At 42.3% G+C, this 27,943-nt stretch overlaps 2 protein-coding genes across 4 annotated transcripts; both read left to right on the forward strand.

Moving 5' to 3' along the window:
• The first annotated feature begins 89 nt into the window (after positions 1 to 89).
• On the forward strand, positions 90 to 12,947 carry gucy2d (guanylate cyclase 2D, retinal). 3 transcript variants are annotated; one of them, XM_004563897.3, is made up of 20 exons: positions 90 to 508; positions 2,090 to 3,090; positions 3,309 to 3,610; positions 3,736 to 4,108; positions 4,206 to 4,290; positions 4,361 to 4,475; positions 4,623 to 4,742; positions 4,852 to 4,932; positions 5,074 to 5,250; positions 5,334 to 5,487; positions 5,590 to 5,739; positions 5,875 to 6,023; positions 6,105 to 6,268; positions 6,770 to 6,962; positions 8,345 to 8,519; positions 9,347 to 9,445; positions 10,076 to 10,170; positions 10,266 to 10,348; positions 10,509 to 10,624; positions 12,077 to 12,947. In XM_004563897.3, exons 2-19 carry the CDS (start codon positions 2,226 to 2,228, stop codon positions 10,591 to 10,593), a joined length of 3,465 nt encoding a protein of 1,154 aa, XP_004563954.1. In that variant the 5' UTR covers positions 90 to 508; positions 2,090 to 2,225; the 3' UTR covers positions 10,594 to 10,624; positions 12,077 to 12,947. The 3 variants fall into 3 exon arrangements, with proteins under 3 accessions (XP_004563954.1, XP_076745191.1, XP_004563953.1); XM_076889076.1 differs by adding an exon at positions 560 to 609 and having other exon boundaries at positions 91 to 397; positions 10,509 to 12,947; XM_004563896.3 differs by having other exon boundaries at positions 91 to 508; positions 10,509 to 12,947.
• A 2,505-nt stretch (positions 12,948 to 15,452) lies between these two features.
• si:ch211-284e13.4 (insulin receptor substrate 1-B) lies at positions 15,453 to 24,901 on the forward strand. The gene is made up of 3 exons (XM_004563898.3): positions 15,453 to 16,163; positions 17,692 to 20,832; positions 22,846 to 24,901. Exons 1-3 carry the CDS (start codon positions 15,815 to 15,817, stop codon positions 22,851 to 22,853), a joined length of 3,498 nt encoding a protein of 1,165 aa, XP_004563955.2. The 5' UTR covers positions 15,453 to 15,814; the 3' UTR covers positions 22,854 to 24,901.
• The last annotated feature ends 3,042 nt before the right edge of the window (positions 24,902 to 27,943 follow it).

Consider the following 27,943-nt stretch of genomic DNA (forward strand, 5'->3'; position numbering starts at 1 on the left):
TTCCACACCGTGGATTAAAAGCTAAGGAAGGTTAAGAAGTCAAAGCTTGTCAGTCCTTCTCACTCTTCCATTTCTTTCTTCCATTTACTTGTTACTGTCCCCAGCTGTCTGCCAGTCTATTTTTAGCCAATCCAAACTCTGGATCAGAGCTGCGCTTCTTCTCACGCACCATCCCATTACTCAGTGCTTTCAGATTTGTCCCAATCCAAGCCAGGGACAGGAAGAACGAAAGCGAGGCTAAGCTACTGGAAATGTGGATATGTGTCATTTTCAGTATTGTCTTTGGGAACTTTAGGTACAAGTGGAGATAGCTGATTTTATTTATTTATTTGTTTACTTTTTACTTCACGTGACTTTTGGATTACATATGGTAGTTTTTTTCAACAAAGGACCACAGGTAACTGCTCCTGCTGGGTGCTTTAGTATTCTTAATCCACCTGGAGCTCGGATGGTGCTGAAGGACAAACTGCAACCCTGACATGGCTCCTTTGTAGAAAAACTGCTCCAGGTCAGAATTTATTTTCTTGTAACATTTATTTTATTGAATTCTCTTCCATAGGTCGGTCACTATTAATGAAAGGAATGTGTTCATCAGCCGCTTCTGTATAGGTGAGGCCACGGAAATTTCAAGCACTGACTTTTCTCTTGTAAACTAGATCTGTCTTTGAATTTGAAATAGACTTTTGGGGTATTTAACTCAATAAAATGATGCAATTTTCAGTGGCATATCAGAACAAGCTTAGTACATTCTAGTCCCTGCTCCTCTTAAGATATTAGCAACTGATAAGCCAAAGTCAGCATTAGCCACTTTCAGGAGCCTTGATGGTTGCTACTCATGTGCTTTAACTTAGCTTTAGGACAGGCTAAGAACACTGAAATTTGTAGTTTAACATTTGTTTATCAAGAAATCTAATTTAGAAGAGTTTTAACTTCTCTGTGATTTACCTTTATTTTTATTTATTTATTTTTTTTAAAAGTAATCTGACACTTTTAGCATTTAAAGCTTAAAGCATGAAATAATTCCCAAAAAAATATGTGTTTGAAGCTGGAGTGTTTCTTAAATCTTCTGACAAAAACAGACAACACATAAAAAAATAAAATAAAAATATTTTGCATGCATGTCTGAGCTTTAATTTGAAGATTTTTTTCTACATTCATCCTTTATTGTGGAATTTATTGCTTAACATATAAATGGGTGAGGGTTAAAATCACGCTGTAAAGGTCTCAAAAACTCATGTATAAAATATGATACACTTGACATTACAGGGTTAAGATGATGACTAAATCTTTTATATTTATGTTCCAATACATATTTTATTTATGCATATAAAAATATGTATGGGAACATTTCCAAACTGTTTTCTAGCCCGACCAGAAGCAAGCTACTGAGGCCTTTTGCTCTGCTGTCAGTGCTCATACTTAATACCACTAAAAATGTGAATTATCAAATTGCAATATATATTGAATTTCCAGTTGTGTTAACACTTATATAGGATACTTTACATTTATTTCAATAAATTCAGTTTGTATTGGCCAGAAATTCCAGTTAAAAATTAGAAAATAGCTTATGTGTCTCTTAAAGGTGAACCCGAATCACCTATGTACGGCCTGCTAAGCTAAGCTTTGCACTTTAAAATTTTTTGTTGTTGTTTTTCTTTTAGTTTTTTTTTTTTTTTTTAGATTTTTCTAGAAGCTGATTTGAGGAAGTTGGATTTCAGAGAAAACAAGAAATGAAAGACTTTGGAAGGGTAAAGGAAGTTAGACTAAATAAAGAGATGGCCAGATTTAGCTCTGTGTTATCTGCCATTTGAACTGCATGGCCTGGGCAGAGCTAATCAGCTTGTTACTCACATGCCATTAATTCTCAGAGGAACAGGACAGGGACACTGGGCACCATTTCATCACCGAAGCAGATGGATAACTAATTAGATTCAACATTATGTTCTGTTAAATAAAACATCGCAGTGGGATGTGAGGCTAGCTTATGTGTTGATAGATGCATTTTAAAACCAGAGGACCCAAACACAGATCAGATTAAATGTCGTTCTACAACATTTCTCATGCTTTCCACCTTTTTTTTCGTTGGCAGTGATGGCTTGGAGTCGTGCTGTCACCTGTCCAGCTTTGGACTAGAGGGAGACATTCCCATTTACAGAGAAACTCTCACGCTAAACAGCCACCACTAGCCTTCTGTGTGTGAAGCATCTAAACAGCTGTGTGAGAAAATGGCACAACACATAGACCCCTGCTGTCTGCACAACCTCTCCTACCACCCGCGATGGCAGCACAACTTCATAAAAGGGAGGAGAAAAAAACATATATGGACAGACACTTTCAGCGGATGTAGTCGATTTGAATCTTTTTCAGCATCGTCATCATTGTCAAAAAGGTCATTATCATCCAGACCGCAGCTGCTATCATCTGCCCTGCAACACACCAGGAGCTGGTGGAGGAACTGGCTTCTTTTGCCCTTCCTCATAGTCTCATTTTTCCCCCATCAAGCCTCTGCAACCACTTTCACAATGGCTCTAGTTGGACCCTGGACATGTGACGTACTATACTCAAAAGCCCTCCCTGACTTGGCTGCCAGCCTTGCCATCAACCGCATAAACAAGAACACCTACCTCAGTAAAGGCTACTGGTATGACTACAAGCTGATCAATGAGGACTGCCAGTCATCCCGTGCCCTGGCTCGCTTTGCTGGGCTGAAAGGTTATGCAGCTGCTTACTTGGGCCCAGCCAACCCAGGCTACTGCTCCTCAGCTGCTTTGTACGCCAAAGAGTGGGATCTTGGGCATCTTTCCTGGGCCTGCCTCAAACCCAATATGAATAAAGGACATATGTATCCTAGTTTCATGAGGCCACTGCCACTCTCCTCTCATGTAATTTTTACAGTGTTGCGATTTTTTCGGTGGGCCCACGTGGCCATAATCTCAGAGGAGTCAGACTTGTGGGAAGCCACAGGGCATGAGCTGGCCTCTTCACTTAGGGCCCTTGGCCTGCCTGTTAAACCAGTGGTCACAATGGAGAACAACAAAGAAGGGCCTCGGGCAGCTTTGACAAAAGTGCGGGAGACAGACCGGGTCAGAGGTGAGTTGCTAAAAAAACACAGTTCAACTTGAACAAAACGACTGTGATGTGATATCTGAATATTCTTTTTTTTCCTTTAATTTCCAAAACATAGGGTTGGGGTTCAGGTTAGGGTAGAGTAACTAAGCTAATCAGACCTCATAGAGTTACAAAGCCTGCACATGCTATATTTCACATGAATTGGGATTATAAACTGTCTTTAAACTTTACTTTTCTAGTGGTCATCATGTGCATGCCCTCAGTCCTGATTGGTGGCCAAGCCCAGTACCAACTTCTGACAACAGCCTCGGCTATGCGCATGATTGATCGTGGCTATGTGTTCATTCCCTACGACACCCTTCTCTACTCACTACCCTACAATGATGCACCCTACTATATGCTGGGCAATGACACCAAGCTCCGGAAAGCCTTTGATGGAGTTTTAACTATCACCATGGACTCTGGTGAACGCAATTTCTACGAGGCCTTCAAACAAGCACAGGACAGCTATGAAATACGTACCAGCACTCCCCCAGAGCAGGTGAGAACATCTAATAAGAATCTACTTCATTAAGAAATGACAGAAAGTAAAAGACAAATCTCGAAGGATAGGAAAAAGACACAAATCTGAAGTTTAAATGGCTACTGTGCTGTCCCTTCTTTAAGGTTTCTCCATTCTTTGGCACCATCTACAATATGATGTACTACACAGCTATGGCTGTTGAGCAGGCCCGCGATAGAGAAGGCCACTGGGTAACTGGTCGGATCCTGGCCGATGGCGAGGGTGGCTTTGAGTTTGAAGGATTCAATCAGCCCCTGAGGGCTGGCAGGAACGGTGAAGGCATGCAAGCTCAATATGTGGTCCTGGACTACAGCGGCATTGGCAACACCCTGTACTCCACTCATTCGCTTCATGCTTCTCACACGGACAGCAAGAGCGGGGGCTTGAAATATCTCGGCCGTTCAATCCATTTTGCAGGGAGCACTCCCTACAAAGACTCAACCTGCTGGTTTAGCCCATACTTTGCCTGTACTGGAGGTGATTGTGCTTGTAGTGCCATTGCTAAAAACAAATTTAAAAATAAGCCAATGCTGACTTTAGTGCATTCAAACTATCTTTGTGGTTCTCTCCCAAGGCATAAATTTGGCTGCTGTCTTCTTGCTTTTCCTGATGTTCATTTCGTTGATTGGATTTTTAGTAAACATCTTTCTTCGCTACAGGTATGTATCTGATTTTGTTCAGGCTTGTGTAGCTTGGAAAATATGTAATGATTGTTTTCGGTCTTTTCAGGAGAGATGGCAAAGTTGGGTTCAGCTTTGGAGGTGGTGGCCACAGTAGCGGATCGACCAAGGTGGTCCTGACCCTTGATGACCTGGTCTTCATCAATACCCAAGTCAGCAAGCGGGTGAGTTCTGTGCTGAATCAATACTGCTGTCTTTGGCTTCTCTCTGAAATGCACGCACTACATACCTACAGTAGTATGGACTGTATGAAAGCTGCACATTGTTTACTCTGAGTTTACACATCCTCTTTGAACCCTGTGTGTGAGCAGAAGCTAAATGATGACAGTATAGCAAAAAGCCAGGGGGATATGAAGACGCCTCACCACTCAGTGTCAGGCCGTAGCTACTTGGCCTCCACGCCAGACAGCTCGAATATTGCTGTTTTTGAGGTGAGAGTCAGATGTTCACATTCAGTAAACTTCAGTACAATGTTTAGAAGCTGAAGTCTTTTTGATGTTTTTGGTGTCACGATGACTTTGTTGTTTGTTTAAATGCCAGGGTGACTGGGTTTGGCTGAAGAAATGCCCTGCTAGATCAGTATCAAACGTCTATAACAGCACTGAGAATGTCTTTGTCAAGGTAAATGAAAATATGTTATTTAATGGATAACTGAATCTTAACTGTAGCCAGAAACCATTTGGTCATCTGAATTTGCCTTAACACCCTGATCACAAAAGCTACAGTGAACTATATCTAATATTGCCACTGTTTGCTTCTCAGCTCAGAGAAATGAGGCACGAGAACCTCAATCTGTTACTGGGGCTGTTCTTCGACTCTGGGATCTTTGGTGTTGTGATCGAGCACTGCACCAGGGGCAGCTTGGAGGATTTGCTCAGCAATGAAGAAGTGCGTCTCGACTGGATGTTCAAGTCTTCCTTGTTATCGGATCTGATCCGGGTAAGAGATCTATGAGGTGATCTGTCAGTGTTTCATTTCTTATTTTACCATGTTTGTCACACATTTCTACAAACTGGCATCAGGGTATGAAGTACCTGCACCATCGCGATATCATCCACGGTCGACTCAAATCCCGTAACTGTGTGGTAGATGGGCGTTTTGTGCTGAAGGTGACAGATTACGGGTTCAATGAGATTTGGATTGTCCAAAATATTGACACAGATGAAAAGCCAGAGGGTGAGTGCATGCGCATGCACATCCACGTAATAATTATTATTGTAAGTTTTGTTTGCATGTATCATTTTTTACTAACTGTGCACTTGATAAAAAAAAAAAAAGATCTACTTTGGACGGCTCCTGAGCTGCTGCGAAGTTCTAGTGAGAAGAGGAGGGGCACTTTTGCAGGTGATGTCTACAGTTTCTCCATTGTTTGCCAGGAGGTCATCTCCCGCTCTGCACCTTTCTGCATGTTGGACATGCCTCCCAAAGGTAAGTAATATGCTACTACTTTTAGTACTTTTCATTAACAGTTTAAATCACAGTTAGCTGACAAGACTGGGTAAACTAAATCTTGCACTAATGTTTCTGCCTGGGCGGGTTTTTTGTTTATGTGTATGATGACAGAGATTATCAACAAGGTCAAGGAGCCTCCGCCTTTGTGTCGGCCTGTCATATCAGTGGAGGCGGCCCCGGTGGAAGTGATACAGGTCATGAAACAGGCCTGGAGCGAAGAACCAGAGCGGAGGCCGACCTTTGATGATATCTTCAAACAGGTATAAACACATGTTTGTATGTTTTCACATGTTAGTCTGTAGCTAGGTGGACACAGCTGAGTTTTTCTCTCCATGTGACAGTTCAAGAGCATCACCAAGGGAAAGAAAACCAACATCATTGACTCCATGCTGCGCATGTTGGAACAGTACTCCTCCAACTTAGAGGATCTGATCAGAGAGAGGACGGAGGAGCTGGAGGTGGAGAGGCAGAAGACTGACAATCTGGTGGCTCAGATGTTGCCCAAGTGAGTTTCCATCAGCTTTCATTAGCACATGAAAGACATGACAGTATTGACTCCATAGCCATAAGTATTGAGTTTTAAACATGATTACCTTCTGGGGTTTGCAGATCAGTCAACACCTCAAGCTGTTGCTGGATCAGTTCTTGGTTCAGAGGCTTGCTGCACACTGTAGAAATTATTTGAGACAAATTTGTGGAGTTATACAGAAATATCTCAGGTGTATTCCAGTTATTCTCTGATTTGTTGAAACATTAATAAATGTACCATTAAGCAATGCTCAGAAACTATGAGATGAGATTTTTTTCAGTTGTCTCATTAAACAAAAAGCTGAATTTATTTTAGTCATATAGTCATAAAAGAACATATAGAAACAGATCTGTATTAAACTATATATTGATACGTAGTTCTTGCACATGTTTTTAGAAATAAGGACTAAAGCTGAATGTCTGTAATCGTCTGTATGTCCTGAACATTTCATTTTCCACTTATCCATTTCTCCTTTAGGTCTGTGGCCCAGGCACTGAAGACAGGCAAGCCTGTCAAACCAGAGCATTTCAATCAGATCACGCTGTACTTCAGTGACATTGTGGGCTTCTCCACCATTTCATCTCTTAGCGAACCCATTGAGGTGGTCAACCTACTCAATGACCTCTACTCACTTTTTGATGCTATCATTCTGCTGCATGATGTCTACAAGGTGAATGTTGAAATACCAACACATGACATAAATGTCACCCAGGTAGCTGCACTCAGGCTGAGCCTTTGCTCCACCTCCCATGGTTCGTTTCCCCATGTTACATGCCATTATGCTCCATTGCTGCTTCCTTCATCTGTCCTGGAAAACAAAATGTAATATATATATATATAGTATTTTATATTATATTACAGTATTATATAGAATATATTTATGTAATGACCAATCAAAGTTTACTAGAAACGACATAGATTTAACTGATAACTGATGTGTTATTGTAGCCATGTCATTTCTTTCCTGTAGCTCCTTTGTTATTCCTTTATTGTCATCCTTTTGGGAAAAAATTAGGAGCTACCCAGAGATATGTAATCATCATCATCAAAGACACACCTTCCCATTTAATGTTTTTTCTTTATTTAGATGACTATTTACATTGTAGATTCTGACTGAAGGCATCAAAACTATGAATGAGCACATATGAATTATGTAGTGAAGAAAAGAAAAGTGTGAAATAAGTTAAAACATGTTTTATATTTTGGATTCTTCAAAATAGACATGCTTTGCTTACTTTGCTTACTGTTCCCAGAGATGCTGAACACTTGTTGGCCCTCATGCTGTTACTCTGCAGTCCATCTCATCCCAAACCATCTTGATTGGGTTTAGGGCGACTGGCGGCTATTTGACCATAAAGGCCTGATTCGTGCAGTCTCCTCTGAGCAGTTGATGTAGAGATGAGCCCGCTACTTGAACTCTGTGCGGCATTGATCTGGGCTCTAATCTGAGGTGCTGGTGACTCGGATGTATTTATCCTCAACAGCAGAGGTGACTCTTGGTCTTCCTTTTCTGGGACGGTCTTCATTAGAGGCAGTTTTGTCGTAGTGCTTGATGGTTTTTGTGACTGCTCTGAACTGACTGACCTTTAGTTCTTAAAATAATGGACTGTCGTTTCGCTTTACTTAGCTGGTTGGTTCTTACCTTAATATGAATTCCAACAGTTGTCAGCTGTGTACTTCTGCACAACACAACTGATGGTCCCAAGGCAAGAAATCTCCACAAATGAACCCTGACAAGGCGCACCTGTGAAGTGAAAACCGTTTTAGGTGACTACATCATGAAGCTTATTGAGAGAAGGCCGAGGGTTTGCAGCGCTGTTGACAAAGCAAAGAGTGGCTACTTTGAGGAATCTAAAATATAAGACACATTTAGAGTTATTTATCATTTTGTCTTTGCTACATAATTCCATATATCTTGCTTCATATATTTGATGTGTCTACAATGTAGAAAGTAGTAAAAATAAAGAAAAAACACTGAATGAGAGGGTGTGTCCAAACTTTTGACTTATATGGTATCAGTTTGTGTTCAACTCTCCTCTTTTTCTCTTCTAGGTGGAAACTATTGGAGATGCCTACATGGTAGCATCAGGGGTCCCCAACAGGAACGGCAATCGCCATGCAGCTGAAATGGCCAACATGTCTCTTGACATCCTCCACTGCATTGGAACCTTCAAGCCGAGGCACATGCCTGATCTCAAAATCAGAATACGTGTTGGCCTGCACAGTGGTAAATAATGTGTTCATCCTTTCTGTGATGTGACAAACCCTGAATGTGTGATTTAAGCTTTAAGCTTCTCACGAAGATTCCTTACTGGGCGTGCTGTGAAATTCAATTCAATGTTATTTATACAACTCCAAATCACAACAACAGATGCCTCAAGGCGCTTTATATTTTTAAGGTAGACCCTACAATAATACTTACAGAGAAAATCCAACAATCAAATGACCCCCTATGAGCAAGCACTTTGGCAACAGTGGGAAGGAAAAACTCTCTTTTGACAGGAAGAAACCTCCAGCAGAACCAGGCTCAGCGAGGGGCGGCCATCTACCATGACCGGTTGGGAAGAGAGAGACAGGATGAAAGAAAAAATTATTATTATTATAAATAATTATAAAAAAAATTCTGGGTTTAGAATTTAATCTGAAGAAAAAGGTCAATAATGATCTATCCACACACCTGTTTATAAAAGCCAAATACATGCGTAAAAAGTAAAACCGTGCAAATTAAATCCAAAGGGAATTCAGAGAAATAGAACCACAGGGACTAAAGCTGCAATGACGAGGAGGCATTTTTACCTCCTTTATCTGTGTCTGAAGCTTATTCCTGGAAGAGTAAAACACTATCCACTTAGAGTGCTGTCATCCAATTAACACACTGCATACTCTGGATTTGTGACTCTATACTGTGACTTTCTTTATGTGCACAGGAGCTATATTTTTATATATTGGGTTGAAACTGTAGAGAAAAAGGCTTAAAAGCATACCAGTATAAAGAATATTTAAGGTATTGTTATGGAGGAAGTCTTTGTAACCTATATGTACTGTTGTTTGTAGGCCCAGTTGTAGCAGGAGTAGTCGGCCTTACGATGCCTCGGTACTGTCTGTTTGGAGACACTGTCAACACAGCATCTCGAATGGAGTCCACGGCATTGCGTGAGTGTCTTGTGCATGATTGTATGAACCACATGTTTCTTTCTTTCGCTCTCTTTTTCTTTTTTTCTAATGCTGGAATAGTGGGAGGGAGGTCAGGTGTCTTTCAATTTGTGTGCATGCTGCTTGAAGCTAAATAGGGCTTTGAGTGAGGAGTCCTTCCTAATCCTTTAAGGCTATCAGCAGAATTAGAGGCCAATTTAAAGTTTCGGAATAAATGCCGTCAATGACCAAGTTTTTCTTGACAACCTTCTACAAGGTGCACACATTTAGTAAATGCCCTGTAATTTAAAAAAGGAAAAAAGAAAAGGAAATTTAGAAAAAAAAAACCCTCTCATTTAATAATGTTCTCAGTAAATAATTGTAATTAAAAATTTGTATTGAAAAACATTCACATTCAACTTATCAGTGGTAGTTTCAGTCAAACTTAATCTAAAGTAACAGTTATGTGCTACATGATTATACTGATGGGTAATATGCTGCCACCAAGTGGCTTAACCTCAGAAGAACAGTCTGTTTTCTGCCCAGTCTTGTAGACTTAGTCATTTTAAACCCAGGAATGCTCCAAGCCCAAGATTTTATATTAAACTGTGTACCTGTACCAAAGCTAAGGTTTCACCTGTATTTGCACAGCTTACAGAATCCATGTCAACCAAAGCACAGTTGATGTCCTGAAGAGCTTGAACCTTGGATATAAAATTGATGTCAGAGGCCTGACAGAGTTAAAGGTAAATAAAATGAAAAGGGACGCTAACCTCTACACCTGCTGAAGCATTAGATATGTGCTCTTAGCAACTGATTGCTGATGATTGTTTATTTGTAGGGAAAAGGTATTGAGACCACTTATTGGTTGGTGGGTAAAGAGGATTTCACCAAACCTCTGCCTGATCCTCGAGACCTTCCAGGGTAAGAGAATGGTTCTGTCATTTACACATGTTAATAGATGCAATTTGTCCGACTGAATCCGTTTTGATCATTTTAAAGAAAAAGTTACTGCAATCAAAGTTGCTTGTTGTTTTCTTTGTTCCAATTTACGGTGCATAAAAAGGTGTGTTTCCTATTACAGGGAATGCACTCATGTGATCAGTTTAGAAGAGATACCCGCCGACAGAAGACAAAAATTCCTGGATCGACAGAAGAAGACAAACTAGCCCGTGGTTTATCATTGGAAAGTGATCAGAGGTAGATCATTGACTGAAAAGTTGAACATGCAATATCTGACAGCAACTACACACAAGACTAAAGAAAATTTCTATATTAATCACATCAATCAATCCTTTGCTCTTGTATGAAAAAAGTAGGTGAAACTGTCTATGCTCTATATGTTTATTGGATGTTTTATACCAAAAATAGACAAAAGTGACACTGCATATCCAAAAAGTGTAGGTTTATAGAACAGCACATTTTGCCTAACAGAAAGGCGTAACGACGAAGGTGTCTACAAATATGATTACAGTATTAAGTGTAATGCTGGTGTACTGTACTGTATGTATTTGTACTGAACCACGTGCTTTATAGAGATTCTGGAGGGATGCTGTCATAAACACCTTAATGATGGAAGCTATTACTGCCTGATTATTCATCTCAGCTATAATGGTGTCTACACTGGACTCACTTTAGAGGCATTAACCCTGTCACAACAGCACAGAATGAAAACATTAATACATTTTTATAGCAATTTCAGCTGCAAACCTGGATAGCACATTCGGAGCTCAGGTCGAGGGTAGCTCTGATTTTGCTTTTGTAGCGGCAGTGTTGTTTACAGATGATGGAAGAAGCCATGCCACCCAAAAGTGATCAAAATCTATATATACATTAAAACATGGTGGATTTAATATTTTATAGTTTTATTAAAATATATCTAAAAAATAAACACAATTCCTCTTTGGCCACTTGGTCTTTAAAAATTTGATTTACATCTGTGGCCTGTTTGTTTCTAGCTGGATATCAACAATATGCAGTGCTTAACAAATTTATTTATGCAAGTAAGCATAAATATTTTTAGAAATCTGACAAAAACTCATTTAAAACAAAAAAATTCTGATCTGAACTGAAATGATTCGACCACTTAAATTATTCTTTTCTGTTTGTGAATGTAAGTAAATGACTGTAATTCGCAATATTAATCAAAAAAAGTAATATTTTTTGTGTTTGCTTTTTTAAGTTTTGAAAACAGTAAATTTAAAAATTCATCAAACACACCACTTAATAACAAATACTTCTTTATTCTATTCTTCTTTATCATGCGCATCGGCGTTATGCTTCTCTCGCTGTAATACTCTCTTTTCTTTGTGAGACTACATTAGCTGTGTGTTCTTTCTAATTAAATGTGAACTGCTTTACACTATGTTGACATTTTCTATCAAAACATAAAGGATGTAAGGCCCAAACCATTTGTCACTAACAGTGCACTAACACTGCATGCAGCCTATTACTGAAACACGCTGCATGCATGACTGAACGTGCTGCGTGTTCAACGGGGTCTTAACAAGACAGTAATAGGAAGACCTTATTTAATACAGTATGTGTGTTCTGCACTGATGCACAGAACGTTTGAATCAATTGACTGAAATGATCTCTAATAACATGCTTCAACAGACTTGGATTTTTCATGTGTATCGCCATCTTCTGCAGGAAAATGTCTGAATTTTTGTTTGGGAACTCTCCAAACTGCGGCAGTATCTAAAGTTCCTCTGAGATTGCACGTCCACCTCCGATGCCCATCCCTAGGGAATCCTGTTTTACAGAACATATCGCAGATGCATGTGAAGAGGAAAATAGGAGAACAGGAGGGTGGAGTCCTCTGAGTCACTTGTCTTTGGCTTGGGGATGTATATACTGTACATGTGTACATAGTTATTTTTTCTTTGTGTCCTGCAGGTTTAGGGGATTTTTGAAATGTTTCCTGCTCGAGTTCCCTAAACCCCTGACACAACAGGAGATATCAACAAAACATGAGGGTTTTATCACGGTGTATTCAAAAAGCCAGCAGCCACATTGTTCTCTCACTCTGTGTCGCCTTGCTAATTGTCTGCCACGGCACTGATATTGAAGCAACAATAGGCAGACAATGTGAGGATGTGATTTTCCTCTAAAAGCAGTTTTCAGGCTGCAGGCAGCTGGCTGCTGGCCACTTTTAACCTACAGCAGTTTGTCGCAGCAGCTCAGCATATGGACAAAAAAACAGAGGTCTGATGACTTGATTATCAGGTTGCTTGTGGTGTAGTCTTTCACACCATTAAGTGTTTAGCACCCTTTCCAGGCGTGATTAAACCCCAGATGAAGACAACCTGGAAGGTCCCGAATCAAGAGGACAAACATGGGGAAAGTGGTCTGAATATTTCTTTCTTTCATTTAATTCTGTGGTAGGCCTATAGGTAAGACCTACTCCTTTTTTTTAAACAATTTGCCAAACACATAGATCTCATCAATACTGAATGCACTGTATTGTTCATTTTCAAAGTGATATCGCTGTGTTTCTGTAAATAAAATGTGTTTTAGTGAAGATTGTGTCTTCTTATGTTTGTCTGCCTACTGCTGAGTGTGTCGCGGATATTTTCCCAGATGATGCCCTGACGCTACACTGCAATATGCTTTTGAAATGAGCCAATAAAATTCAGTAAAAAAACAGTAAATCACAATATAAATCACAGGTGGGTTGAAGCTGTGAAATCTGTTCATGCATGTTTTAAGGGTATAAGGTTTGAAGCAGTGCTGATGGAGCATTAAACCACGAGCTACATTAAAACTACGCTTATTTAAGAAAATGCAGCAGCTCAGTGTGAGTCGTGAAACTCCCCACTTTGCTGAGCCAGTGATGCTAACAAGCTTTGACCTTACTTGGGCTGGTGTGACTCTGCTTTATTCTGTAGTGGAACAATCAAATGAAAATGTAAGGAAGGCTTTACATAATGCAACTTCTATGCAATACCCTGCACATTGTAAACAAATTTAAGAACAGACTGTGTCTGCGCCGCTACCAGGAATTGTCCCCGAGGACAATGACAGCTCAAAAGCAATTCTTTCTACTGCCACTAACAAGGGCTGCTATGAGAACATGTTGACAGGTTGCTGTGCCAAACCTTTTTTGGCACTTTTTGGTGCAATCACACCCCTCAGATTTAACTACAGACTATCATCTACAGCATGAGACAGAATCTTTCTGAACTGCTATTTATTATAGTTGATTTACTGCTTGGATAGAAATCAGTTTATGCTTTATACATTAGTATTTCTGCATTATCTCCGTATTTATGCATCATAATAATAATTATATAAAAAAACTACCTTAAATCCACATTCACAAGCTTATCACAACCCTATTGTGTGAAATCCCGGTTCTGTTTAAGTGTGTTTGTTGCTCCCAGCAGATAAGACTGTTAAACAACAATAGGGCAGTATGATGTAGCCTGCAGATGAGTGTATCTGACTTGTGTTTATTATCTTCAAATTCAACCACAACATTTCGCAACTGATCGCCAAGGCAACCCATTTTATCAGTAGTTCCAGAAATATGTGATTATTATTAATAATTTGTTTGTTTCCCCTTTTTTTCTTACGCGTTTTTGTTATTAAAAATAACTGGAATTGAAAAGAACGAATTAATTGGGTTAACTGGGTTTTCTAAACGTGAAAAAGAGTCACGATTTTCTAGCTATTGTTATAAAAATTGCATTTTGCCAGCAGATTCCGTGGACTCTACAGCGGACTCTGCATAAAATACGCACATATGAATTTAATGGCTGCTTGACATTCGACTACCCCCAAAATGTATTTGGCCTATGGCTGCGTATCCTCGACCTCTCAAGCGGCACGTTCTGCAGTTGTTTTCCTCGTGTCTTTGTACAGCCAACTGGGTAAAATCTGCTGGAAACTATATAAGCTGGCCGACCGTCCACACAGCGCCACGCACCAAGTGTTCGTGGTCTGAACGCCGCGTTCCTGGTCTGTGCACCTCAGCAGCCCCGAAGCACCCCTGGCATTTGACTGGCACCGGCTTGGAGGTGTCAGTCTAACGGATGCAAGTCAAGTCAGCCACAGAGAGGCGGGGGAGAGCGGAAACAGAGCAGGTTGTCTTTCACAATACAACTCACATTAGTGCAGTCGATACATTTGTCACAATACTCTGTCTTCTTGAACCAGCAGGATATTAGAATCCATATAACGCAGCTGTGAATCTACTGCAGTGTTGACTGCTCCTGTAACTTCCCGTTACTCTTTCTCAAACGATCATTGGTGAGCTGTGTTGAGGTCATTATTTAGAAAAAGAAACTGAAATTCAGCTTTTGAAATTTTAAAATCTGTAATGTTTAAATGCATATTGAACTTCACTGATTTAATTAACTTTACGTTTATGTTAATACGACAAGCACATGCCACTTGATTAACAATAAAAACTTATATATGCCCACATATCAGCACAAATCCCTTTGCTTACAAGGGTCATGTTAGATCATAAGATCCTTACCATCTTTATTATGGTACTACTGCAAAGCCAACGGCACAGTTTGTGTAAAAGCAGCCCAGAGAGGAAAAAATAATAATCTTAGCAAGGCACTGGGAGTAGGCTCTTCTCTCTTAAATTTAACCAATTGAACAAAAGTGAATCTGAATTTAAAATCAGCAAAGCTACATTAGTTTCTTACAGAGAAATGTAACAGTGATGTGTTACATTTCACTGTGTTACTGTATTACCACCAAAACTGTGGGGGAGTAAAGGTTAGACCAATTGTAATGCACAGCAAAGTTACTGAAAATCACTAAATGTGATGCTGGATGAGGCAACACAGCTCTAATGTTCAACATTTGGAAACAGTGTACAAACCCAAGACTTACTAAAAATGCTGGCCACACATATCGTTTTACCATATCATTTCAAGAGAAGTGATAAAAATGCGCGAATGGATAAGCGGCTTCGGTTGTAGCCTCCCTTCAATTCCTAAGGCTTTTATTTCGAAAGTCTTTACCGGGGATGTCGTTATTATCCTGCCTAATCTGACAGTGGCGAATACAGAGTGATATGGGCAACCTCAGACAGGTGGAGGAGACGTCCTTAAGCAGCTGAACCGCACCGTGGTTGGACTTGGGGACTGGGCTGGGCTGCGGGACGAGCGGCGGTGGACGCTGTGCACGCTCGGTGCGCGGATCCTCCTGCGGCTGCTGGATTCACAATATGATACCAAACCCAAAACATGCGTTGGCTTGGCTGATTCTCCCCATCCTGCGCCTCCTCACACATGCTGGACACTTAAACGTGAACGCGGGGAGGACGAGGGATAGTAGTTGCGATGGATAAATGAGGAATACGCATGGACATTATTTTTCCCCCTGAGAATAATTGTTTATAATAACCATCGCTCGCCTGTTTTGGCAATGGAGAACCAAGCAGCCGAGCCGCAGAACTATGAAGATGTACAGAAAAGCGGGTATCTCCGCAAGCATAAATCAATGCACCGGCGATTTTTCGTGCTGAGGGCGGCCTCGGAGCATGGTCCCGCTCGACTTGAGTACTACGAGAACGAGAAGAAATTCCGCAGTAAATCACCTGTGCCCAAAAAAGTCCTGAACCTGGAGACTTGCTTCAACATAAACAAGCGGGCAGATTCCAAGAACAAGCACATGATAGTGCTTTATACCCGCAGCGAGAGCTTTGCCATCGCTGCAGACAGCGAGGAGGTCCAAAATGAGTGGTACCAAGCAATGCTGGACCTCCAGGGCAACTGTAAGATATGAAAAGTGTGATGTGATTTCTTCTGTCTGTTTCTGCATCAGGCCTATCCTGCCGTAGGCTATTTGTTCTCCATACACTATTTTGGCTCGGCCATCCGGGTGTCTCTCTGCATATCACCGGCTCGAATTATTTGAATATTTTCTTTGATTTTTTTTTTTTTTTTTTTTTTTAGGTTTGTAGGTTTTTGTGTTTTAATTGTACCCATATAGTATGAGCAATGCAGTTTGGAGGGTGATGTATTTTAACCAAGAGGCAGGTGGATCCTATTGAACGGGTTAGACCGACACGCTATGGGCGGCATGTGCTGTGTGTTTGTGCAGCACAATCTCAATAAGCAGTGCTTTAATACAGTCACAACCTGCGGATTATTATCCGTCAGCAAAAACATAATTTGATGCGTTAAACAGCATCCGCCTGTAAGAACACGAGATGATCGCTTCTTGTGACCAAAATGCAGTCCGTTTTCATACGACGGTGTGCTTCTGCATGGCGCAGTGGGCATATAGCAACCATCCAAGGGATGCATCATATAGTAGCAGCCTATCGCGGTGCACTCCGCTGGAGCCCGTGTTTTTGTTTTTCTGCACAGCTCCGACTGCTATTCGCCTAACCTACATTTGCGTTGCGCGGTGCTGCTGCTGGTAGGGAGGAGATGGCATCGTTAGTGCGCTCTGCGCTGGAAATTGTGTTTCTGTTGGTTATCCTCGTGTTTACGTTGTTATCCTTATGCCGGAGCTGAGCACCACCACCACCACCCACCCTGCCTGTTCTCCCTTTGCATTTCAGTTATTTGAGACTGATGGGCTTGCCCAGCTCTAATATGTGGTTGTGGAACCCTTAACAGACACACATTAGAGCACAGAAGACCCCCATTTTGTTCAGAGTATGGCTCAGGCACAGTCACAATAAAACAATGTCTGTTTATTTTAATTTTAATGTGCAGCTGATCGTAATTAGGCGAGAGTCTTGCAAAAAAAACAAACAAACAAAAAACAGAGAGAGATAGATTGAAGCACATTAATATATTATGTCTTATAATAATTTCTGTGGAGTTCATTGCTAATATTTTCTCTTTCTCTGGTGGATTGTAGCAAACCAGCAGACTGTTTGTTGTTTACTGAAAATAACACTGATTGTGAGAGGGGGGCTGGGGCGGGAGGGGGGATTCTGCAATTTGTTACTTGATTGGCACTGAGCAGAATTACAATGTCTTGTATCACAGTTGAGCATGATGCTTTTTAGTGGATGCTTTCTATAGCTTTTAAGGCTTAATTAATTATGAGCTGTAGCTTAAAAGTGATGGTGATGAATTGGCTGCAGCACAGCTGTTTGGCAGTATTCTTGCATATGGCAATTTACTTACGATAGAGTAACAAAGCATTACTTATTACTGTCATTTTGGCTTTCGTTAGTATTTCAGCAGGCTATGTTTGAATTAAACCCCTCTTTTTTTCTTGTATGTATGTGTGTAATCATTAAATCCCCTAATTGTTTTATTTATTCTTTACTATTTTTCTAGGTAAAACCCCTGAAGACTATGGAAGCAGTGGAGAGTGTAGCTCTCCATCTCCTGTTCCAACCTTCAAGGAAGTGTGGCAGGTCAAGGTTTGGCCTAAAGGTCTTGGACATGCCAGGAATTTAGTAGGCATCTACCGGCTGTGCCTAACTGACAAGACAGTCAACTTTGTCAAGCTCAACTCTGATGTGGCCTCTGTAGTGTTGCAGCTGATGAATGTCCGAAGATGTGGTCATTCAGAGAATTTTTTCTTCATTGAGGTGGGGCGCTCAGCTATTACTGGCCCCGGAGAGTTTTGGATGCAGGTGGATGACTCCGTGGTGGCTCAGAACATGCACGAGACCCTGCTGGAGGCCATGAAGGCCCTTAGTGAGGAGTTCCGTCAGCGCAGTAAATCTCAGTCTGTGGGAACATCATGTGGAGGTGGTACTGCTTCAAATCCCATCAGTGTCCCGAGCCGTCGTCATCACCCAAATCTGCCACCGAGCCAGGTGGGCTTCTCGAGACGGGCACGCACGGAGACCCCCGGAACAGGAGGCAGCAGCACGAGCACATCACCTACATCGCGCCACGGGTTTCCAAGGGCACGAACAGCCAGCATCGGAGCCAGGTCGGAGGAGAGTGGAGCAAGTGCCAAAGGGACGTGGGCCAGCTCCAGCCCAAGTCTCAATGGATCCTGCTCAACTACCCCAACTCTGAGACCCAAGCCCACCCGGGCCCCAACCCCTGCTAAGATTACCCTCAGCCTTGCACGTTACACACCTAACCCTGCTCCTTCCCCTGCGCCGAGTCTGTCCTCCAGCTCTGGTCATGGCTCAGAGTGTGGACTAGTGGGGGCAGCGGTGGGAGGCATGACGATCTGCTCCTACCCTCGTGTATCACAAAGAGTTTCTGTTTCAGGTTCACCGAGCGACTATGGATCCTCAGATGAGTACGGCTCCAGTCCCGGCGAGCACTCTCTGCTCCTACCAAGCCTGTCAGGACATCACGTACATGGAGAAGGCTCCTCTAGCTATATCGTCATGGGACAGCGAGAGAGTCTGCTTGGTTCCCATCATCGCTCCAAAGGCAGACGGATACTGCGGCGTTCATCCAGTCGTGAATCAGAGGCAGAACGCAGACTGCTCAGTAAGAGGGCTTCCCTGCCTGTGGCGTCCCACGAGCGGCTGACTCCACATAGAAAAGATGAAGATGATGAGGACGACAAAGAATACGCCATCATGTCGCAGAGCGCTAACACACAGCGAGCTGATTTGCACCATGATTCAGGCAGACTGAGAGTTGGGGGTGGGCAACTTGTAGGGGAGAATAGGAAGAGGTCTGACAAAAGCGGGGAAGAAGTGGACAGAGGCGCAGCTGTGGATAGTGGCTATATGTCAATGTTGCCTGGAGTGACATCTCCTCCTGTTTCACTTTCTCTCTCAATAGGTATTTCTGACTCCGGTACTAAACCCGGGGCAGATGACGAATACATGGCCATGACCCCCAACAACAGCGTGTCCCCCCCTCAGCATATCCGCCAGCCCAGTTCAGAGGGCTACATGGTCATGTCTCCCAATAGCAGCAGCTCCACAGACCTGCATGGACTAGGCATGTGGGATAGCAGGGGCAACATGGAGAGCCGGGCTGCCAGTGACTACATGAACATCTCACCTGTCAGCAGCCGCTCTGCTTGCAGCACACCGCCTTCCCATCCTGAACAGCACCAACTTCAACCAAAAATGTTCAACTCCTACTTCTCACTGCCACGAGCTTATCAACACACTCTCTATACTCGCTTTGAGGATGACTTGAACAAAGGAGAAGGAAAAAAAGATGGCAGTGGGCACGATAGTGCTGGACGGGGAGGAGGAGTTGGATATAGCAAGAGAAACAAAATTGCAATGGGCGCTGCTGGAAGCTGCCAACTTTCCATGTCTTCCTCTTCTTTCTCCTCTAGCTCTGCCAGTAGTGAAAGCCTCGAAGACAAGTCCATATCAGCGGGGAGAGGGTTAAGTTTATTAAGAACCGGAGCAGAATACAAGAGTGCAGGAACAAGCACGAAAGATGGGCGTCACCACCAAAAACGTGCATCGAGCAGTAAGAGTCCAAAGCAACAAAGGCGGGGTCGTCCCCTCAGCGTGTCTTCAGACATTACTAAAGCAAACACGCTGCCCAGGGTTAAAGAGAATCTACCGCCATCAGTGTCTCAGAATGTTGGTGAGTATGTCAGTATTGTCTTCAAGGAAGACAGTAAATATGGCGAAGGACGATGTGCAGGTTCCGAACGTCCTGTGATCCATGGAACGCTCCGACCCGTCAATCAACCGCTCCTCTGCCATGATAATCCTGCTAACCTTCCCCGCAGCTTCTCTGCACCATTGTCCACCTCTGCTGAGTACGTCAGCATGGATTTAGGGAAATCCTCAACACCAGTGACTCATGTTAGATCCACATTCAGCACCCAACAGGGCCCACCAGCTGTTTCCCCCAAGGCCCGACACGAGCACGGCACGTCCTCTCCTCTGGCCGCAGAGGGCAACGTGGGCTACAGAACAAAAATAAAGACAGCAGCAGCGCTGACAGAAGTCCCGCCTCCATTTACGGAGAGCAAAGCCTCAGATCCCAGCACTTCAGCACGACCTGCCATCCACTCTGGTCAACCCTTACCTGTGGAGCAGGAGACAGGTTTGGGCTTTTCCCCAGTCAAGTCCTTCCAGTCTCCGGAGCGGAGCAGCAGACTGGTCCGAGGTGACCAGCAGGGACGCCTAAGCCACTGCCCAGAGACATTTAATTCACCTCCCTCACTACCACGCCACGCATCCTCTTCTACCTCCCTCTTCCCAGAGGGCAGCCAGGCAGTGGGCCATCGGCATGGTTTGGACTGCTCACTGTGGGAGAGCGGGCAGGCTGCTAGTATGTCTGCCACACCTCCACCTCAAGCCTCCACCTCATCTGGAGAACAAGGCCTTAATTATATTGACCTTGACTTGGCCATTAAGGAGAGCCCTCAATCTGGAGTGGAGCACACCGCTTCTGCCTACAACATGGGAGGAAGCGCTATGGGTAGCAGTGCTGGCTCCAGCCTCAACAGTTACGCCAGTATTGATTTCTATAAATCAGAAGAATTGAGAGCACACCAGAACAGTAGAAAAGATGGTCAAGGTAAGTACTACAAAGCCAGTTCATGTTGAATTATTTACTACTTGTAGAGTGATAAGTTATGATTAGATCTTTAGTGTTAAGAAAATTAAATATATATTCTGCAGATACATTTATAATTCTTTTTATATCATGGCTGGAGATTTCTGTTTTGTCAGTTTTGGCCTCAAGGCTAAACGACTACGTGTGTTTGACACTGCAGTTGTTTCCTTCAATTTAGAGAATAATTCAAATCTGGAAATGATTTTTGATGTGATTTCTGAAAATATCTACTTACTGTCAATCAAATAGTTAGGTCGATCATTTAAGCAAAAAAGGCCAAAACTGTATCTCTATTAAGACAATAAATATCGTAACATCAGAATAATATAATCCATTTATGAAAAGATTAGATCAGCCCTAATCTTTGATGTTTAATGAGAGCAAGAAGAATATGTTATTGTTTTTAAATAGGCAAAAACACAAGTTAAAATATGATTCTTGATCATATTTGTCTAGCGAAAACTTTTTCATGTGAGTGCATAATCCACAGACAGAGCTCATGTCTGGGTCTTAGTCACTCTTTCTCCTTTCATCTTTTACTGATGTGTACCTTGGCTTCAAGCTGGTGGGCAGCGCCATATTTCCAGTCTGTGGGTTGTCTGTAGTCTCTTATTATCGCAAGTGGGTGTTCAGAGAGCAGAGCCAATTGATTTGTCTGCTGGTAATGAGCCATTTCACATAAATGGAGGTAGAGGGGACAGAACGCAAGCAAGGTGTTTATATTTATGTGTGGGTGTCCTGTTGGCTGTTGCATTTCACATGGCAGCTTCGAGGTTTCCCTCACATTGCTCAGATGACAGTTATTAAACGCTTAGTGACTGAATATGATTTTTGCATGCGCATGTCAAGAACTAAACCGTTAAAGACTGCATGTGAAAAATAAAAAATAAATAAAAAGGTTAATATTAATATTTGTGAGAGGAACAATCACATGCGCGCATTTTATTTATTCAGATAAAGAGCATTTATCCAATGCTATGAAAATGTCTGAACATGTAGCATGTGATCGTTATAAACTGGCAGCCAGTTTGGTTTTCCATTTAAAGGCATGTAAGGAAATTAAACCTCAATTAACCATCAGTTAAAACAATATTGAGTAATAATTAAAACACATGGGCTCTAATCCTAACTGTATGAAAGCTATAGTATGGCAAGCGCACACGGTCTATATAATACACTGTATTCACCTAAAGAGTTTAAGAAATTAAGCAAAAGCTGGTCTTCATCAGCTGAATGGTGAAACAGAAATCTAGTGCACAAAGCTGCAAGCATACCTGGGTAGAGACGGCCAGAGTGTTGAGGCGGCAGACAGACATTTGACACTAATGATGCACGGGGCAAGTGGTTAGACTGACTCATAGCTTTTCAAACCGCACTTTCATTTATTTGCGCTCCTTTCCGAGCTTATCTTGATTAAGTATTTGCGGCTGCGCCGCGAGATTATTCTTTAATGAATTTATTTCACGGGATCCTTTTCTGTAGGTCACAAGCGATAAACCCAAGATGTTTGCTTGTCGGTGCCGCTGACTTCATTTTCCTGACAGGATCAGAGTCAGGGCAGTGACTTCTTGTTGCTCAGGTGGATCATAAAGGGAAGAAACATATGAAAATGCCTGGAGCTGATAAAGCTTGACACAGAGACACATAATATTGACATCTGCAACAGCGTGCATGAAACCAATCAGAAAATCCTTTTAGAAAGATATCTAGGGTCATGTGATATTTACCCAACCAGCCATCAGGAGCTCTAGATTAAACAAAAGCAATATGCTTTGGTGAATAGATCACCTAGCATGAGCTGCCTTTCTTTCTCTAACATTTTCTGTGTGGAGACTTAAATCTAATTTACTTTGATTATTCCGTAAATTGTGGTGAGTATATATACTTTAAAAATAAAGCACAATAAGGAGCAATAAAAAGAAAGCTGTGGTATACGATTGAAGCTCACGCCTATCTTTGATTCTTTCCTCCCAGACTGTTGATCTCCATCTTCGTCTTGGATCTCAGAGTGACAGTCCGTCAGGGGACGGGTGGCAGCCCGATCTGTTGCCACAACAGAACTGTACACTGGAGTCTGAACACTGAAACCCTGGAAAACTCATCCCCATCCCGTCTGCTGTTTTCTGTCAACCAAACGTGTGCCAAACACACCACACACACAGACACACACATACACACACACATATACACAACACACAGTCACAGGGTAAAGAAAAAGTTTCTTTTTTTTTTAACCTTGTTTTTAATAATAAAAAAACGAACATCTGATTATCATTTAACTTCATATAGATAAAGGATGACAGTTAGGTGTGTAATGGTGTGAGCTCACAGGTGGCCATTATGACATTCATGGACAGCCTGTTCTTCTTTTTGCCTACTTGATCTATATTATCATGTTACTAACGCTCGTATTTCAAAAACACTTTCAGGGAATCTCAAAAAATGTCCTTATTTGCTTTTAATTGATGTTTGAGCCAGTCTATTGGAATCTTGTGTCTCAAGATTTCAAGTGGCAGCTGCTATAATGAAGCAATCTCAGCTGAGTTTTAATGAGTGTTAATTATTGGATCCTGTGGTTTTTGCCTTTGTATTACTATTTATGCTACACCATCCTTTGTCCATGTAAGTTAAAGGATCATCAAACTGAGAAGGAAAACGCAGTTTGGCAGAGGGCTCATTCACGTACACACCCTGCCACTGTAAATGTATTTGATTTATCATACACAGTTGCAAAAAAAAAAGACTTTACACTTATTGATCGCTGGTTTTGTGCTACCGAAGGACTTCAAAATGTGCTTCTTTCTGGGGTGGTGGATGGAATTGGCAACGGATTTGCGCTATAGAGATGAAAACACAGTTTCCTGTCAGTTTTTTGCAGACAATAGGGAAGTGGTTGTGTGAAAATCCCACATAGCTTATGCAATCTTTGTGAAATGCATTAGAGTGTAAAGTCTGTGTTTTTTCACACAGAATTCAGCTTTATCCCCAAAGCTCCACATGTGCACTCACACAGGATATATGTTTATGTAGCCGCATAAACTTAACATGTCCCATCATGCCATGTGGTTCGTTTTCAAAATGTAGCCATTGTTAAAGCCTAGTGAAAGCTCCTCTGTGGTATTTTGGGATATTTAATGGATTTACTTATACACTATGTGGTGTTCAGGGTTTGATAGGAAACTCATGATCCCCTTCATCGTTATTCCCAAACCTAAGTGACAGTTTAATAACCTTCAGTAGCTGCAGCTGGCATAAGAAAAGTAATTTCACTAGACTCATATATGCTGTATTTGTTTTACAGCATAAATCCAGCAGAAGAAGTCACATGAAAGCCTTCGCTGTCATACAGGCATTTTATGAAAGTGATTGATGTCACAATTATACAGAAAAAAACTTACATAGATGCTCAAAAATCAATTCATTAACCATGAATGAGCGAAACACTTGATTAAAATGACCAGATTGACCTAATATTCTTGCTTGTCTGCTTTGGCATAGAAGAAAAAATGTCAGACTTAATTTAAAAACAACAGATATACCAAATTTTGTCCAAATTATGAATAGTCCATTCTAGCTCTTCTTTATGTTTGACTGAGAAGAATCGCTACGTAAGCAGTTATTACACATGAACTGAGCACACGCGACAGCTTTCTAATGAATCTGAGCGCTCAAGTTATCCCCCAATTCCACTTGATAACCGTACATTGGCTGAGACTGACACATGACTGTCAAATTACACGATTCCAATGCCACACAGCCAGTTGAAAATAGTAAGTTAAATCAAAATGTAAGCCATCTTTGTAATTAGTGTATAAAAGAAAACAAAATCAGTAAATATCTTAGGAAAAGAATCAATTTTGGAGTCCCTAACAGTCCCTTCATGTTTTTATGAGGACAGATCATACACAATATTACAAGGCTGTGTGAATAAAAAAACAAAGAATGCAATGATTTGCAATTCTCATAAACCCAAATTTTAACTCACATTAGAATATAGGAAAACAAATATCAAGTGTTCAAATGGAGAAAAGGTACAATTTTAATTAAAATAGCAGCTCATTTCCAAATGAGCTAATGTTTTTCATGAAATAGTAAAAAATCTGATATATTTTCTAAGCCTTACTGTGAATAAAATTTGGGTTTATAAGCTTTACAATTTGTTGAATCCTATTTTTATTTACATTATGCATTTTGAACAATTGTGTAGCACAAAATCATTGGAAACATCAAAGTGTAAACACTTTTTGCAACTGAGCTGTTATAACTGTATATTATACTATAGTGTATACTATAGTATAGAATAACAGAAACTATAGTACGTGCTGTACTTTTTCTCATTCGCATAACAGTTAACACAATTCTTATATAAAGTAACACATTACAATGGTATACAAAATATACAGTATACATATATTGATTAATACTATTTAGCCTAGATATATATATATATATATATATATATATATATATATATATATATATATATATGTGTATATATATATTGCCTGGTGCCTGGTGTGATAGACCCCAGCCTCTATGGATCTTGTACTCAGAGCTTGTTCTTGTGCTGCCATGATTAGTGCCTCTGTGCTGTCTTTCAGTCCAGCTTTGTCCAGCCACTGGTAGGATTTCTGGATATCAGCCACCTCCTCTATCTGCCGGTGGTACATACCGTGCAGGGGCCTGTCCTTCCATGATGGTTCCTCGTCTCCCTCCTCTTTCTTGGGTTTCTGCTGCCTGAGGTATTCACTGAGCACTCGGTCAGTTGGGGCCATCTTCCCAATGTATTCTTGGATGTTCGTTGTCTCATCCTGGACTGTGGTGCTGACACTCACCAGTCCCCGGCCCCCTTCCTTCCGTTTAGCGTACAGCCTCAGGGTGCTGGACTTGGGGTGAAACCCTCCATGCATGGTAAGGAGCTTTCTTGTCTTTATGTCAGTGGCTTCTATCTCCTCCTTTGGCCAGCCTATTACCCCAGCAGGGTACCTGATCATGGGCAGGGCGTACGTGTTGATGGCCCGGATCTTGTTCTTACCATTCAGCTGACTCCTCAGGACTTGCCTGACCCTCTGCAGGTACTTGGTGGTTGCAGCCTTTCTAGCGGCCTCTTCATGGTTCCCATTTGCCTGCGGGATCCCCAGGTACTTGTAACTGTCCTCTATGTCTGCAATGTTGCCTTCTGGTAGTTCAATCCCCTCAGTTCTGACTATCTTCCCTCTCTTTGTTACCATCCGACTACACTTCTCCAGTCCGAACGACATTCCAATGTCATTGCTGTATAGCCTGGTAGTGTGGATCAGTGAATCGATGTCTCGTTCACTCTTGGCATACAGCTTGATGTCATCCATGTACAGGAGGTGGCTGACAACTGCTCCGTTCCGTAGTCGGTATCCGTAGCCAGTCTTGTTAATGATCTCACTGAGGGGGTTCAGGCCTATGCAGAACAGCAGTGGGGACAGAGCATCTCCTTGGTAGATCCCGCACTTGATGGTGATTTGTGCTATGGGCTTGGAGTTGGCCTCTAGTGTTGTACGCCACATCCCCATTGAGTTCCTGATGAAGGCTCTTAGGGTCCCATTGATCTTGTACAATTCTAGGCATTCCAGTATCCAGCTGTGGGGCATTGAGTCATAGGCCTTCTTGTAATCAATCCAGGCAGTGCACAGGTTGGTCAGTCTGGTCTTGCAGTCTCGGCTGATTGTTCTGTCTACCAGTAGCTGGTGTTTTGCGCCTCTGGTATTCTTGCCAATTCCTTTCTGTGTCCCGCTCATGTATTGACCCATGTGCCTGTTCATCTTAGCCGAAATGATGCCTGACAGGAGCTTCCATGTAGTACTGAGGCAGGTTATTGGTCGGTAGTTGGAGGGGACCGGTCCCTTCTTGGGGTCCTTGGGGATCAGGACCGTCCGGCCTTCAGTTAGCCATTCCGGGTGTCTCTCGTTAACTAGCAGCTGGTTCATTTGTGCTGCCAGACGCTCGTGGAGTGCCAGTAGGCCTGAACCATGTCGGGCCCTGGTGCTGTCCAACTCTTCATACTGGAGACCCTTTCTTGGATATCTGCCACTGTGATGGTTACTGGACCCTGTTCAGGGAGGTCGCTGTGGTCTGCCCTCAGATCCTCTAGCCACTGAGCATTGCCGTTATGGGTTGCATCCTTCTCCCATATGCTCTTCCAGTATTGCTCCGTCTCCAGCCTTGGTGGTGCTGTTCTCTTATTGTTCCCTTGCCACTGAGAGTACACCTTTGCTGGTTCTGTGGAGAACAGCTGGTTTATTCTCTCTTGTGTACCTCCTCAAGCGGCTGGCCAAGGCTGTGAGTCTTTGCTTGGCAGTTTCCAAGGCCTCAGATATGGACAGCTTGCTGTATTTCTTAGGCACCTTATTTGTCGCACCTTTCTGCAACTCCGTTTGTTGGCTAACCTCCCTCCGTGCTACTTTGATCTTGCCCTCTAGTCTCCTTCTCCATGGAGGGTACTGCCCCTTGTCGCTGTTCAACTTGTAGCCAAGCATCTCACTGATCACTGCTGCCGTATTGTAGATCAGCTTGTTAGTGTCGGTAATCGTGGTTGTAGGTATTGCCCGTAGTGCTGCATTAACATCATCTAGCAGACCTTCTGAGGGTACTTCACGTAATCTTGGTAACTGGGGGATCCAGGTTTCAAGCTTGGCCATGATCCTATTTTTCAGGTCAGTTCCTCTCGCACTCAACGATCCTTCTCCTATCGCACTTGGGGCTATGTACCCAATCTCGGGTGGGGGTGATGATATCTCCCCCCTGACCTGGCGTCCTGACTCCTCCTTGCCGTAGCATTTGTGTTGTACCTCGTCAATCTCTAGCTGTGAGAGCAGTCCCTTCTTTCGAATGTTGGAACACTGAGCTACTAGTTGTTTCGCCGTCATTGTGGATGTTGGGTATCGAAGAATCCATAGGTCCCTCATCCTATTCATGTAGCCCCTTCCGCCAGGGTTACTTGCGTAGTAGCATTCCAACAATGCCCTGTTTTCGTCTCTTGCCCACTGATGCCTTCTTGTTCCAGTAGCCCACTTTTCGTCAGGGTGCCCTGGTTCCTCAA

The sequence above is a fragment of the Maylandia zebra genome, linkage group LG10 (genome assembly GCF_041146795.1).
Source record: "Maylandia zebra isolate NMK-2024a linkage group LG10, Mzebra_GT3a, whole genome shotgun sequence".
NCBI lineage: Eukaryota > Metazoa > Chordata > Actinopteri > Cichliformes > Cichlidae > Maylandia > Maylandia zebra.